Genomic DNA, 14,639 nt, shown 5'->3' with positions numbered 1-14,639 from the left:
CTCTCCTCCTCTCCCTGTTCCCAGCCATGTTCCAGGCAGAGCCCTGAGGTGTTCAGAGCAGGGTGGGTTTCAGCCCACAGGACTGGGGTGTCCTGCTTAGCCTGGCCCCAAACCAGGGTCCAGTGCCCCAAGGGTGTTGTGAGCTGGGTCTCCAGGGGGTGTCCCTCATGGCCCTGGGCAGTTCTTTCAGGGGTGTTGAGCTGAACCCCATCACGTGCTCCATTGCCTCGCTGCTGTCCGTAACCCCGGCAGGGCTGGGCGCTGGCGGCACACGGGGAGCCAGGGGCTGGGTGCCCGTGCCAGGGGCTGGGTGCCCGAGCCAGGGGCTGGGCCAGCTCTTGGCTCTGTGGCTCTCAGCCGGGGCACCCAGCAGCACCTTCCCTGACTGCCCACTTGCCCTGGGCACTCCTCAGTAATTTGATGTGCGTTTTTACACAAAATCAACACCATGTCCATGCACAGCACTCTTCTCTCTCAAATGATTGCGAGAGTAGTCCCCAGTAATTCCTGACTGAAGGACAGTATCTACCAAACCCTTCACCTGCCTGTGGCTCTGAATGTGGCTAGGGGAAGGTGCTGAGCACTCTTTGGGGTCACAGCCCTGCTGCCTCCATCCTTGTGCTGTGGTGGGGTATCCAACTCGTGTAATGTCCTGTTTCTTGTCAACTGAAGGGAATGTCTCCAGTATTCTGTCTCTTTCCAGACCTCCCCTCTTGTTAGAATTAGGACTGTCCTGCTAATGCTGAGGCTAAATTCCAGGCATGAAGAAATGGAGGGGAAACCTACCCTACATATTTACAAGAATGTCTTGCTCTTCTCCCATGATCTCTAAGGGTTTTAATGTCTGTGGCACAGTGTGTATCTTGAGAAGTCCATTGCGGCAAACATGTCCAAGTCCTGACAAAAAATGAGAGAGGGATCAAAAGGATTTATATATTTTTTTGTACAGAGGTTTTTCTTAAACTGTATAATTTTGTAAATATTTTGCTTTTTTTGTGTACTAAAATTACCGGCGTATAGATTTCAATAAGAATTGTTGTATTTTTGTATTTGGAAAATGAAAATTACAGTGGATTAATCTGTAAGAAAAATTGCAGTAGCCTTTGACACACACAGAATGGATTCCTTTTCATATGGTTTTAGCTCTAAAGTGACACTGGGGTGGCACCTCTGTCCAGGGGCGTGGGTGAGGGAGCAAGGGCCATCTTTGAGAGCTTCCTACAATTACTTTTTGCCCTCACAGTACCCCTGGCAGGCTGGCCTGAGTCCCGGGTGCCATCCCAAGGGTGGCTGCTGCCCAGGGGGCTGCAAGTGCCCCCCAGCCTGGCTGTACCCAGGGGGTAGAGGGACCACATCTGGCGCTGGGGGCTGGAGGAGGAGGAGGGGAGCTGTGTGAAACTGGTCTGCCTTTTGACAAAGCTTATGGACCCCCTTATATTTTAGGGCATGCTGGGTATCTCTTGGAGTGGTTTGGCTTGGATTCTGTGTTTCCATAGTCAGCAGGGCAGTACAGCTGAGTTTATTTCATGGTGATGCTTTACTGGGAAATTCACCTGTTCCTTGGGCGAAGCACAACCCGCAGGGTCCCTGTGTGCCCCAGCCAAGTGTACCAGCTTGAGCTGGGGGACAGACACTGAAGGAGGATGGGATGGGGAAAGGAAGTCACTGTGGAAAGAATTCCCTCCCTTTCCTTGCTGAATTAACCTCAGCAAAATAAACAAAACCACGTCATCAAATCTGAAACCAGGCACCTGCTTAGGAAAGCACCACTTTAACAAAATCATGTGAAAAGGAACAAAAGCTCCTCTTGGTGTATAGTAACCTTGTACTATAGTTTTTACAGATTGTGAACTTGTGTAATAGGATAATAGCAGATATTGTTGAATTTCTAATTGTTTATACATTAAAATTCATATATGTAATGTTTGTTTTATTGATTACAAGCCAAATTTCTAAGATGCATGTTGACTTTTTTGCAATAAAGTTCTACTATGGAATGGTTCAAGATTTAGAAAAGACAAAATTCTAACTGAAATAAATTGGAAGGAGAACCATTCAAAAAAACTACAACTCTCAGAAAAAGAGCATTATCACTTCTCTGGGGGGAAGTGGGTGTGTGAAGGGGAATTTATGCGTGTGTAACGTGTGCAGGTTTCGTTTATGCCAGAGCTGAGAGATAAATCTTTCAAGTGTCTCAGTGCTCTGGAACAGAACGAGTTAAGACAGGTAAATGGATGGGGGAGGAGACAGGGTGGAGGGAGTCCAGTAAAGGCTGTTTGACATTTGTGGGGGTCTCAAAGTTCAACAGAAACTGGAGGAAGTTGTACAGTCTGGGGTGGGTTCCCAATCTCCTACAGGTTTGCAGCATTCTGGCATATTGTGGAGGGCACACCTGCCAGTTCTGACTCCTTTGTAGATTGGGGTGAAAACTAATTTATTCTATTATTACCTTTATTCTGGGTCTTTGCCCCTTTCCACAGTTCCTGTTATTCCCTCCTGCAGCCCCTCCCTGTACCTGCTGTGTCCAGGTGCTGGAGGATGATACAAAACCTGTGTTTCTCTTCTGTGCTGCTGAAGAGCATCTCCATGACCAGCCCGTGGCTTTGAGACATCTTAGTGCCAGGAGTTAAACTTTGGAATCTTCCCCAGACCCTTTCCCTGTCCACAGCCACCAACCAGCCTCGTTCTGTGGGAAGCAGCAATGCCCTTTAGGAGACAGGTCCTGACGTGGAGCAGGAAAGGTTCAGTGTCCAAAGCACTTACTGCTTCCTATACAATTAAAATTCATTTTAATGGAAAAAGGGAATATAAAAAATCAGAAGGGGTGGAGCATTTGTTTATGTGTGGCTTTGGATATATTTTTTTCCCCCAGCCATTCCAAATACCATCTGAGAGTTCCCTGAGCACAGCAGCAGTGTTCAGCAGGGTGAGACAGCTCTTCCCACAGCCATGGGCTGCAATCCTGCTTGGGAGCCTGTTGGAAGGAAGCAAATGTCCACAGGAACTGTCTGAAGGGAACAGTCATATGAAGGTAAATTGTCGGTGTGATTGTCAGGCCAAGGATCTCTCTGTTGTCTCCAGTCAAGGCTGTATGGAATGTAGCACTAACTTCTGGAGAGGGTTCCCAAAGGTGGCAGTCTAATTTTAACTCATCTCTGGAAACATGGGACCCAATTCTGTCCTGTGGAGCAGGTTGTGTAATGTGTCTGGGCCTTTACTGATGAGATCACTGACACAAGGGGCGTTTAAAAGAGAAAAATAAATTTCTCTGATGTTTCTCCGCAGATTTTTATGTGCTTCCACCGCTTTATTCTACAACAGACTTACAACTGTGATGATCAAAACCTAAATGCATAAACTAGAGCACTTTCTTTCTCTCTCTCCCCAGGATAATTCCACAGACAATTTCCAATGGCTGCTTGGTAATCTCAGGTAGGCTGATCCATGTGGGATGCTGGGTGCACGGAGCCAGAGGGGGAAGCCACGGCAGGGCTGACAGATGTTAGGCCAATTAGATTTGGGGTAAGGCCTCATCTGCCACGTTGCCACGTGCCTCCTTCACCTGGAGCTTCCCCCTTTTTCCTACAAAAAAAACCCAAGTTTTTTCACTACTTTTTCATAGCATTGGGCAAATACATTTTTTTGTCAGAAACATCTCTTGAATTAGAAGTTCAAAAATGTGTTCTACCTGGTCAATAGACTTCAGCCCAAACAGAGCCCCTAACAGGGGCTGTCACCACTCGGTGCCTCCAGCTGGGGTAGGGACGATTGACCAAGGCCAGAGGGGAACCCCCGGCAGGAGCAGGAGCAGTGACCCCTGTCAGTACAGCAGGGTCAGGGACCCTGTGCCGGCTGTGGGTGGTCGGGGACAGGAGCCTCCATCGGGGTCGCTCCCCGCACAGAGCCGGGCTCGGCCGGGGCTGTCGCGGCTCTCGCTGCCGGGGGCCCGCAGGGACTGCGGCCGGGGGAAAACGCCTGTGCTGGACCCCGGGGGAAAGCCCTGGACCGCCGGGGGTGGGGAGGAGCCCAGGGCCGGGGGGGCACCAGCACCGCCCCCAGCTCAGGGCTTTGACTGCTCTGGTGTCATTCATCTTATTTGTAGGAGCCGAATTCCCTTTGTACCTCGTCTTGCTGGGCCTCGATGGTGTCGCGTGGCGCTGCTGGAGCAGCCCCGCGCCCCGTGACGTGCGAGTTAATTATAGCCCGTCCTGCGTCGGCAACCTTAAAGCACTCCTGCCAGTGATTTATTTAAACACTGATAAATTATACATTTCTTTAGTAATTCATGTGAAAATTATTTGGAGTCAACTCAACATCACATACCTCTGTGTGCTCTCTCGTGGCAAAAGCTCTGTCAGACAACACTTCCATCCAACTCTTCCTTTTTGCTGTTTCACGTGATTTTGGGTTACCTGCGGGGCGCAGAGGAGTGAAGGAGACTCCTGGAACAAGCTCGCTCTCAGCTGCTGGCGTCGGTACCCACAGAGAGTTAACTCTGACTTTAAATACTCTGAGCTCTCACTGGATTTGGGAGGAGACTGCACCTTCCCTCTGTCTGCACTTCCCGGGACACCCCTGGACAAGCCCACCCATCAGTGTCCCTGGATGTAGGAGCAGGGTCCGAGGATGCAGAGGTGCTGCTCCTGGGCCGTGCAGGGCCAGGACTGCTCATGCTCCCACACTTCTGACACCTTTTCTGGGCTGGGGACAAATACCCTTCACTGAGTTAGACAGAGGGTGAGACTTTGGGGACAGTCCAACCTGTTAGTGCTGTTCTTCTGTCCCCTCAAGATTGCCCTGATGAAGATACAGCTGTTTGACTTGTTGATTAGCAAAAACATTAGGAGACCTACTGTTTCAGGGCATGAATAATTAATGTTTGTTCCTCATTAACTTCTTGTGGCAGAGTCCTGTTAGATGCATTTAGATGTATTTCCAGAATTAGGAGCAAACATAACGAGAGGCCAGGCAGCTGAGTGTTCTGTTCCACCCCTGGAAAGCATTGCCCCATTGCTCCCATCCTCTCCAGCAGGAAGGAGAGTGTTTGTTCTGAGCAAGGACTGATGCATCCTTTATTACAATTTTAATTACAGTGAATGATACAAGAAACAAATTCTATAATTCCTGTACATTACAAGTGAGTAAAGGATGCCCCTCCCAAGAGTGAACACGGCCTCCTGTTTTCCTGGGACCTCAAATCAAAACCTTGTTTCCTCAAAAATTCAAAAATAAGTTGATGAGCTTTCCACCTGCTGCTGCTGGCCAAGGCTGTTTGTCCTGACCCCGTTACCCAGTACGGCAAAGCTACAGCACAGCTTCGGCACTTCTTGTGTTCTAATGTGGCCACAATGCTCTGCTAATGCCAAAGGCTTTGGGGTTTGGTCGGGGATCAACACCCACAAACACCCGCTCAGTCCCTGGAGCCACCTGTGCCACCGCCTGAGGCCAAGGACATGCCCAAGGCTTTGCTCTCTGAGAGCCCCTCTGCAGCAGGCAAAGCTCTGCTTGGATTTTAATTATAGAAGAGGAGAGAAAGCACTTCTAATTTAATCTGAGCAATGCACAGACCCCAGACGCTTCCCCTTCCCTCTCCTTGGAAGGAAGTTCAGCAATTGGCCCAATACGCAGTCCCTCTGGAGCTCTCTCTGGTGGGTTTGTGTGGGGTGGCTCTCACAGTGTGGACCTGCAAGTGCTCCCTGTCTGCAGAGGAAGCGCATCCTTGCTGAGATGCCACTGGCAGCTGTGCTCTTTGGAACAGTTTCCATCTCACCCCCACCTGTATTAAAAAGTTCCCAGAGCGATGGGGGTCCTGCCCTGGCCCCTCCCTTTAACCCTCCAAGTTCTTCTTCAAAACTCCCTTTCAGGCCCCGCTGACCAAGGCACAGTCAGATCTCGAGCTGCTCTCCCCCAGCCCATTGTTTCCACACCTGCAGTGGAACAGGCTCCACAAAACCAAGTGCTCTGGAGGACACTCCGTAGCCTCAAAGACTTCCTCAGTGCCAGACCCCTTCCTTTGGAAGCCCGACACTGCCTCGGCGACAGGCAGCTCCGGTAACTTAGCAACTTTCTTTTTGTTCTGTTAAGGTGGGTTCTTCAATCTCCTTAATGAATAAGAGAATCAGGCCAGGTAATTGATGCTTGGCCATTTAGCTGATGAATAATTGACTGTCTGGGTAACTCGAGATATTTCCTCGATCAGATTGTGCAGTGGAACAACCATATCATCCGGGGTGCAGCATGGCTCACAACTTTGGGGTACTGGAAATGTGCTGTGCAAGCTCAGGGTCTAGAGGAACCTTCCATAGTCAGCTCTCATCCTCTTCCTTCACATGGACCAGGCACATGAGCTCAAGCAGTAGGCCCATGGAACTTCCTGAGGTTCAGCAAAGCCTAGCGATGATCCCTTTGAACCCAAACCATCCCCTGATTCTATGATTTTGATAACTGGCTGCATTTTAGCAACAGAAGTTTTTTATCACATGAATCTTGACTCAGGTCTGGAAACATGATTTCTTTTCCAGATCTGCAGTGAAGACAAACACGAGGGCACAACAGTGAGACCTGGCCAGGCCACAGGGTGAGCTGGGGAGAGGAGCAAAGCCTCCAAAGCACGAGCAGAAGGGGGTGGAAGGTGCTGTGTGCCCCAGCAGGGAGGTGTCCCTGTGTGAGCTGTGTGTGCTTAAGCTGCCTCACAGGTAAATACTGCAGCAGCCTCCTCCGGAGGAGCGGGGTGTGCAGGACATTGTGTGGTTGTTCTAAACAGCAATTGAAGAACATTTAGAGAGGCAAGTTCTGTCAGCTCTGTGACAGTAACACATAGTGCTGCTCCCCATCTGTGGCAGAGAGGGTACCAGCATGAATTGTGGATTAAGTAACTCGTGGTTTTATTTCAAACTTCCCATCAGTCCTGTGTCAGCATGTACTGCATATTTTTTAAACTAAATTGAGCTAACACAATTGGCACCACTCTGTGATGAGCTTTGAATTAAAATCTAAATAAGAACAGAATACTTTGATGTATTGGGAAAATGGATAACAATCCATGAACTGTGAGAAAGGATAAAATAGCACATGCTTTTAATCTGACTTTTGCCTTCAGATTTCCAATGACTCACCAGCAATGTTTCATCAGGGTATGGGTTTGGGTTTTTTCTTCCAGAAATGCCATTAATTATTTACCAGTAGGTGAATGATCTCTGAAATCTATTGCAGTGACACCTTTGAGTCTGCAGACAGTTTCTGATGGCAAACCATCTGGGCTCCTTTAACTTGTTATTGTTTATCCTTTGGACTCCTCTCCCCGGGCTGTAAGGTGTAACGGCAGCAGACAGGGCCAGGAGCATCAATATTTTACAGCATTAATTAAAGGGAGCTCAGCAGCTGTATTGCCCAGCCCGGCTGCCTGTGGGAGGGAAGGACCGTGCTTCAAGGGGGTGGCTGGGAGAGGTGTCCTGGGAGAGGACCCTCTAAGCAGTGCCACCGAGCCCAGCGTTGCGGTCACACAGGTGGTGCTCGGCTGTGGCAGCGAACGGTCCGTGCAGTGACAACGGGACCGGGAGGAGGCTGCGGGGTCCCCGGCAGCTTCTCCTTACTTGAGAGAGAATGAAGCAACAGCAGAGAGACGGAAAAAGCTGCCAATCTTGTGCGAACACCCTCGGAGCCGGGGCCAGGGAGTCGGACTCTGACGAGCAGGCGCTAATCGGGCTCTGCATCCACCCTTCGCATCTTCTTGTTTACTGGCGTTAACAGGCAACACTAAATAAAGGGAGGGTTAAAATCAAACCAAAACAAAGGCCTGAAATTTATCCCTCTATTAATTACTTCCAGCAAGCAGGGCCGCCTTTAAAGCTGTGCCACTTCAGATGAAACTTTCATGCAGCTATTTAGGGCCTCTGAAATATAAATGATTTCCTTTAAATGTTTTATCATAAATCAGGGCACGCAGCTTCGCCACAACGCGCCGGTTCCCCCCGGTGGGAGGGAGCTGCTAGCCTGGCCCGGCCCGGCCCGGCCCCTCGCCCCCGGCCCGGCGGCGGACCCCGGGCGGGAGGGAACCGGACGGGAGCGGGGAGGGATCGGAGCGAGTGGGAACGGGAGCGGAGCGGGGCGGGAGCAGAAGGGCCGCACTGCCCCGCCCGGCGAGCCCCGGGGCCGGCGCTGTCCGCGGTGCTGGCCCTCGGCCGCCGGCAGCGCCCCTCGCTCCCGTCCCGCCGCAGCCGCGCCCCGCTCGGCCCGGGCCGACCCGCGGTGAGAGCCCCTTCCAACCCAGCCCGGTCCTTGATTCTGTGAGCCTTGCTCGGTGCGTGTTTCCCAAAGGAAGTCGTTTCACAGCAGCGGTGCCGCCTCTCTTCTCTGCCCGCTATCAAGTCAGTACGTTTGTCAGAAAGCAGCTCCTTCGGCTTTTGGTCCATGCTTACCGAGGCTTTTAAGTCTTGGAAACTTCAAATCTTGGAGCAAGCTTTAATTTTGTTTAAGAACTTCGAATTTTGCAAAATATTTACATCTCTGGTCCCTCAAAGTCCAGTAATGTCTGAAGATGTGTGAAGATTGGGAGAGCAAAAATGAAAGGACCGCTCAATAGCAGAACAATGCCAACTTCAGGACCGCTTTCCCGGGGAATGGGTGTGTGGACGCCGGTCCCTCTGCTCCCAACGTCAGCCCGCGGGTTTTGCCCACGGGGAAACGCCCGCTCCTCCCCTCTTCCCCCGGGACCTGCGGCCGAGGGAAGAGCGGGATTCGAGCGGGAGCGGCCCGGGGGCTGCGAGTCGCTCCCGGCCGCACGTGGTAGCGCCGGATACCCGCGACGGCGCGTCCGGCCCCGAGCCCCGAGAGGGGGCTGAGGGCGGCGGGGCCCGGGCCGGGGGACCGGAGCGTCTCTCCGCCCGTGCCCTGCCCGTCCTGCCCGGGCGCATCACGCGTGCGCGGCCCGTGCGGGCGGACGGCGTGTAAGATGAGCGAGGGAGCGGTGGGGGGGCGGGCGCCGGGGGAGCTGAGCCATCGAACACCGCTCACTCGGGCAGTGCCGAGGGCAGACACAGTCCCGCGCCCATGCCCGGGGCCTCCCGCCCGCGGGCCGCGCGGAGATGATGGCCATGGACGCCAAGCAGCCCTTCGCCGTGCCCGCCGCCCTCCAGGACCCCAAGTTTCCCAGCCTGCACGCCGGCGCCGAGGCGATGCGCAGAGTTTGCCTCCCGGCCCCGCAGGTACGTGGATGCAGCGCAATTACCGCTCTAAGCCACATTTTCTGACAGGCACCGGGTTAATGTTTTTTTCATGTCGGCAGCACCCCCGTGCCCGCCCTTGATCCGCGCGATGCGGAGCGGGGCCGCTGCCTTCCTATTAATTTTTATGACCTGAGCTCCGGGGAGGACCCGCGGTGCCGGGGCCGGTTTTTCAGGCGGAGATGACAGAATTCCCCACTGACCTCGCCATGCGTGCTCTTGCTCGCAGCTGCAGGGCAATATATTTGGGAGCTTCGATGAGAGCCTGCTGGCCCGCGCCGAGGCGCTGGCGGCCGCGGACATCGCCCCCCACGCCAAGGCCCACCACCTCCACCCCCACTTCAAGCCGGACGCCGCCTTCCACGCCATGAGCGGCGTCCCCTGCGCCGCCGCCGCCCTCCCGCACCCCGCCGCCCTCACCGCCCACCCGCACCCGCTCCCGCACCCGGCGCTGGACGGCGGCGACCTGCTGGAGCACCTCTCGCCGTCACTGGCCGTGGCGGGGCTGGCCGAGCCCCCCGCGCTGCCCGCGCCGCTGCCGCCGCCGCCGCTGCCCGGCGCCGCCGCGGGACCCCTGCCCGTGCCCGTGGGCGCTCCGGGGGGTCCCGCGCCCGCCGCGGACCCGCGGGAGCTGGAGGCGTTCGCCGAGCGCTTCAAGCAGCGGCGGGTGCGGCTGGGGGTGACCCAGGCCGACGTGGGGGCGGCGCTGGCGGCGCTGAAGCTGCCGGGCGTGGGCTCGCTCAGCCAGAGCACGATCTGCCGCTTCGAGTCGCTGACGCTGTCGCACAACAACATGACGGCGCTGCGGCCGGTGCTTCAGGCCTGGCTGGAGGGCGCCGAGGCCGCCCGGCGCGCCCGCCCCGCCGGCCCCGACCCGCCGCCCGGCGCCGAGCGCAAGCGCCGGCGGACCTCGATCGCCGCGCCCGAGCGGCGCTCGCTGGAGGCGTACTTCGCGCTGCAGCCTCGGCCCTCGGCCGAGAAGATCGCGGCCATCGCCGAGAAGCTGGACCTCAAGAAGAACGTGGTGCGTGTCTGGTTCTGCAACCAGCGCCAGAAGCAGAAGCGCATGAAGTACTCGGCGGTGCACTGACGGCGCGGCCCCGTGGACCCCGGGACGGGATGGACGGCCCTAAGCGCCCCCCGCCCCGCCGAGCCAGCCCGGACCCGCCGCCCGGCCTGGGACAGAAGCCCGGCGGGGCGCGGAGCCGGGGCGAGCTGGGAAGCGAAGCGGCGCAGCGGGAATTCCGCGGGTCCCGAGCTCCATTCACGGCGGGCAAGGCCTCCGGGGCGCGCCCCGGGCAGCGCCGCTCCCACCGCGCCCCGCCGTCCCGCCCCGTCCCGCCGCGGCGAGCGAGCCCCGCGGCCCGCGCCCCAATAAAGTTTTATTTTTCAACCCGCCGGGACGTGTCGTTCCTCGCCGCGCCGCAGCGCCGACGGGAATATCCGAAATAACCTGCGAGAGCAATCGCACTCTCAACAAACGCCCCTCAGCGGGGCGACGCCCCGGGACACGGGACCGGGCTTCGCCCCGCCGGGCCCCGCGCTGCCACCGGCCCCGGGGAAACGGAAGCATCCCCCCACCAAAACCGATGCCAGGTTCGTTTCTGAAGCTGTTCAGGAGGGGGAAAGGGCTTTTATTTGTGATTCCCAGAAGCACCTTAACGATTAAAGATTAATGTTCGAAGCGTGAGCCTCATCTGAATATTCCACTTTAGCGTTTCAATGAGTGACAAACATCGAACTTGAGAACCGGGTCCCACCCTCCTCCCCCATTAGGAAACGATTTCATGAATCCACCTTTTCCTCGCGGGCCCCCGGTAACGCATCCTCGCACCGCGTTTTTCCAACCATCCTCAATGATTTTTCCCCAATCAAATGTCCTTTAATAATAAATGCCCTTAGGTCATTACATTATATTGTGAGCTTTGAAAATTTAGAGTAAGGGAGATGCAATATTAATCGCCTTCTGCACTATAAATAAGGCAACTCCGACGGCATCTTCCCCTGCAGCTGCTGTCCGCCGCTCGGCCCCGGAGCCACCGGCCGCGGACTCCGGGCCCGTGTTTTTACAGGTGTGTTTTTATCTCTTCCCTCGTCCCCGTGTGTGTCTGGGAGCTGCCCCCGGCGCGCCCCCGGGCTGAGGACTGGCCCCGCGGCCGTCGGAGCGCCGGGCGAGCAGGTACGGCCGCGCTGGGCCGGGGGCCGGCGGCGGGAGCGGGCGCGGGGCCGGAAGCATTTCCCGGCACGGGAATAGAGATCCAGCCCAGATCCCAGGCGGTGCCACTGCCGCGGGGCACCGCAGGCTCACGTCTTCTGTGTTTCAGCGTCCAGCAGAAATAACCGCTACCGCTGCTCCCGGGCGGGATTAGTGTCCTCCCGGATTTAGGTTAAATCCAGTCTGCGCCTCGCCGAGCCCCCGCTCCTACCAGGCGGTGCAGAACACCCTCACAGCTCCATGGCCAACACCTCTGTCCCTGTTCACCTCTAGAAGCAAAATCGGACCGGGCTTGTTCCTACAATGGCAAAGGAATCACCGCGGTTTTACTTGTGGCTGTTCTGGTGTCCCCTAGCTTTGTGGATTTGTGACGTTTCCGCGTCTGTCCCTTTTGCACAGCTACGGAGAGTGCCTTAAAGATGTAAAACAAATCCTAAACGAAGTTTCCCAAACCCGCAGCTACTGTCCCAGAAAGCAGCTCCTGTGAGCTCTTCCTCACCTCCAACACGTTCACCAGGGAAACCTGAAGCCCCTTGACCTTTTAGCTCACCCTCCCGGCTCCTTTTCTCCTGGCAGTGCTCTGGAGAGGGGGCTCTGCCCAGACTTCAGTCTGCAAATCCGGGATCTATTTTCACTCTGCGTGTGCAGGTTCACGCCTTGCTGTGCCCAGACATCTCATACAGGATATGATCGCTTCATTTGAGATTTACTTTGGAGGTCAGGTACGTGTCAGTTGGTCATCACTGGTGCCTTAGTCTGTCCCTGCATTTGGCTCCCAAAGCTCTGGTGCTCTGGGGTAAACCCACTGTGACACAGGATACTCATCTAGTCTTCCTGGAGCTGGGGATGAACTTCTTTCGGCCTCAGTGGGAATAGTTCAGAACCGGTATTTAACGCTGAAGAGGCACAAAGAAGCTGCCCACGTTTTCCCCCTAGAATGGCGAGCAGTGCCCCGGAGCCAGTAAGCATCGCCAACGGGAGATGGGAGGCAGGAGGGAGCCAGTGCTTGGAATTCCGGGTTTGTGAGAAGCTGACACCACATCACAGCCCACCCCCCCCCCCCAGCCCCCTCCTGCCTCATCGGTCTCTCCAGGTGCCTGGGGATCAGAACTCCCAAATTTCTTGGAGGGTTGGGCCTCCTTGTCCTGGGCGGTAGGACTGTGTCCCACCCTGGGACACCTGATTCTTCAAAATACACCCCATGGACAAACCCATCTCCCACAGGTAAAATGAAAAATGCAGGTGAAATTTGCTGAGAAAGGGAATTCCCTTTTAGTGACAGCCCAGATAAAGGGGAAAGGGAAACCTGCTGAAATAGGAAATGCCCAGTACGTGTGTGAGAGGCTCAACAGGCAAACCCCTGTCTATGGTTTCTGAACCAATAACAATTGATTTTTTTTTTCCCCATTCCATGCTTGTTCCTTAATATCCTGCTCTCTGTCTCCCGGGACCTGCGCACAGGAGATGAAAGCACAGAAAACCAAACAAGCCATTGGCACTGCTCACTCAATCAATTTTTACACAAAATTTGCCTTCATGCACAAAGGATGGAAAAATGATCCCATTAATAATGAATAACAAAAACAAATGCAGGGGGGAAATCAATAGCAGCACATCTGATAACACAAGGGGGGCTGGAGGGAGCTCCTAGATGTACAAAAGCATGTGTGAGGAGGAGGGGAGAGAGAGGAGAGAGGGCTCAGGGGCTTGGGGGGTTCGTGAGCAAGGCAGCAGGTGCTGTGGTGCAGGTGGGAATGGCTGATGGCCTGGCAGGCCCGTGTGTGTGTGTGTGTGCATGTCCCATCAGGGCACGGTCCAGCCACCTGTGTCCTGTGGGAGTGGTAGGACCTGCTGAGGGTCCCGGCTTGATGTAGAGCCAAGCCCATGTTCATGATGGCACCAGAAGGTCCAGGAAGTAGCCACTGGCAAGGAGAGCATGAGCTGGAACTGGAGGCATGCTGCTTTCCCAGAGAAAACTGGTTTTCAGCTGCAAAATTCCAAACTTCCAGTTCCTTTTGCCTCCATGCCATCTGCCCTCAGTGTTTCCCTTCTCCTGAGTTTTCAAAGGCGTTTGTCCTCCCAAGGAGACACATTCAGTTTGGGATGAAAAATGTTCCTTAGGACAGTGGTTTCTGCTGCTGCCCAGGCTTTGCTCCAGGCCCTGGGCTGGCAGCTCTGGTCCCCAGGGCTGGAGCGAGGACTGGTATCTGCACTGGGGAGAGCTGGGCCTCTGGGATGAGAGACCACCAGGGTGCTGGGGCCAGAGGACTGGGAGCCCCCAGCACCCAACACCCAGCCCAGACCAACGCAGCCCAGCTCAGTGAGGAGCAGAGGCCAGAGCCAGTCCAGGGGAACCCTGAGAAGGGATCCCAAGGAGCCCAGTACTCAGCCCAGCACAGAGGCTGGGCTGTACCCTCCATCACCCACCAGCTCACCAGGAGCAGCCTGAAGGTGCCAAAAGCACGTGGCCATGGGCTTCAAGTGGGCATCCACAGCCAAATGCTCTGTGGAGACCCATCAAGACAGGGGAAGTCCCGCTTTGTGCTGGTACAAAACAGAAGGAACTCGCTCCAGCTGTACAGCTTTGAGTTATTTTCAGAACGGTGTTTTAAAGCAATTAAGCAAATTTTGTCTTTAGTGGCACTCATGCTTTGCAGTTTGCCTGGAAATGTTAGGTACAAACTTATTTCATCATCAAGATGCTTTCGACATTTTTTCTTTAAGCAAATTTAGAGCAGTGTATGGAAAAATATGTCACTGCATTTGCAGTAGAGTTTTATATGGAGGAGAAAAACAATGCAGAGGAAAATGAAATGCTCTGTCTGTTTTTAAATCCAAAGAGAATTAAGAATGCACACAATAATAATGCTACACAAATCTAGATCAGCTGCTGTCAAATAGTACTGACACGTGGTAAACATCTTCAACCTGCTGGGTGGAAATGATGGTCCCAAATGCTGAGTACAAAGCAGAGATGGTGCCAGAACTACTGGGACCCCACAGTCCCCCCATGGACAGCCCAGTCTGTGGGTGCTCAGGGTCGTTTCAGTGCCTGACCATGGTTTTCACTGCCCATGGATCAGGAAGGGCAATGCTGGAGTCACCCTTAGAGGTGGGGCAGTCCAGGGGTGAGGGGGGCAACCCACGGCAGAGGCAGGGGAAGCTCTGCCAGCTGGGCAGCATCCAGCACTGTGCTTGTCCCA

The 14,639-nt window shown here is 54.9% G+C and overlaps 1 protein-coding gene across 1 annotated transcript; it reads left to right on the top strand.

Moving 5' to 3' along the window:
• Window positions 1–9,083: 9,083 nt before the first annotated feature.
• POU4F3 (POU class 4 homeobox 3) lies at window positions 9,084–10,311 on the top strand (the record flags this gene model as incomplete). Its single annotated transcript, XM_082291578.1, has 2 exons — window positions 9,084–9,203; window positions 9,451–10,311. 2 exons carry the CDS (start codon window positions 9,084–9,086, stop codon window positions 10,309–10,311), a joined length of 981 nt encoding a protein of 326 aa, XP_082147704.1.
• Window positions 10,312–14,639: the final 4,328 nt, after the last annotated feature.

The sequence above is a fragment of the Coloeus monedula genome (assembly GCF_965178545.1).
Source record: "Coloeus monedula genome assembly, chromosome: 15".
Lineage (NCBI taxonomy): Eukaryota > Metazoa > Chordata > Aves > Passeriformes > Corvidae > Coloeus > Coloeus monedula.
The sequence above is the reverse complement of the archived record's forward strand: the minus strand, read 5'-3'. Positions and strand labels throughout refer to the sequence as shown.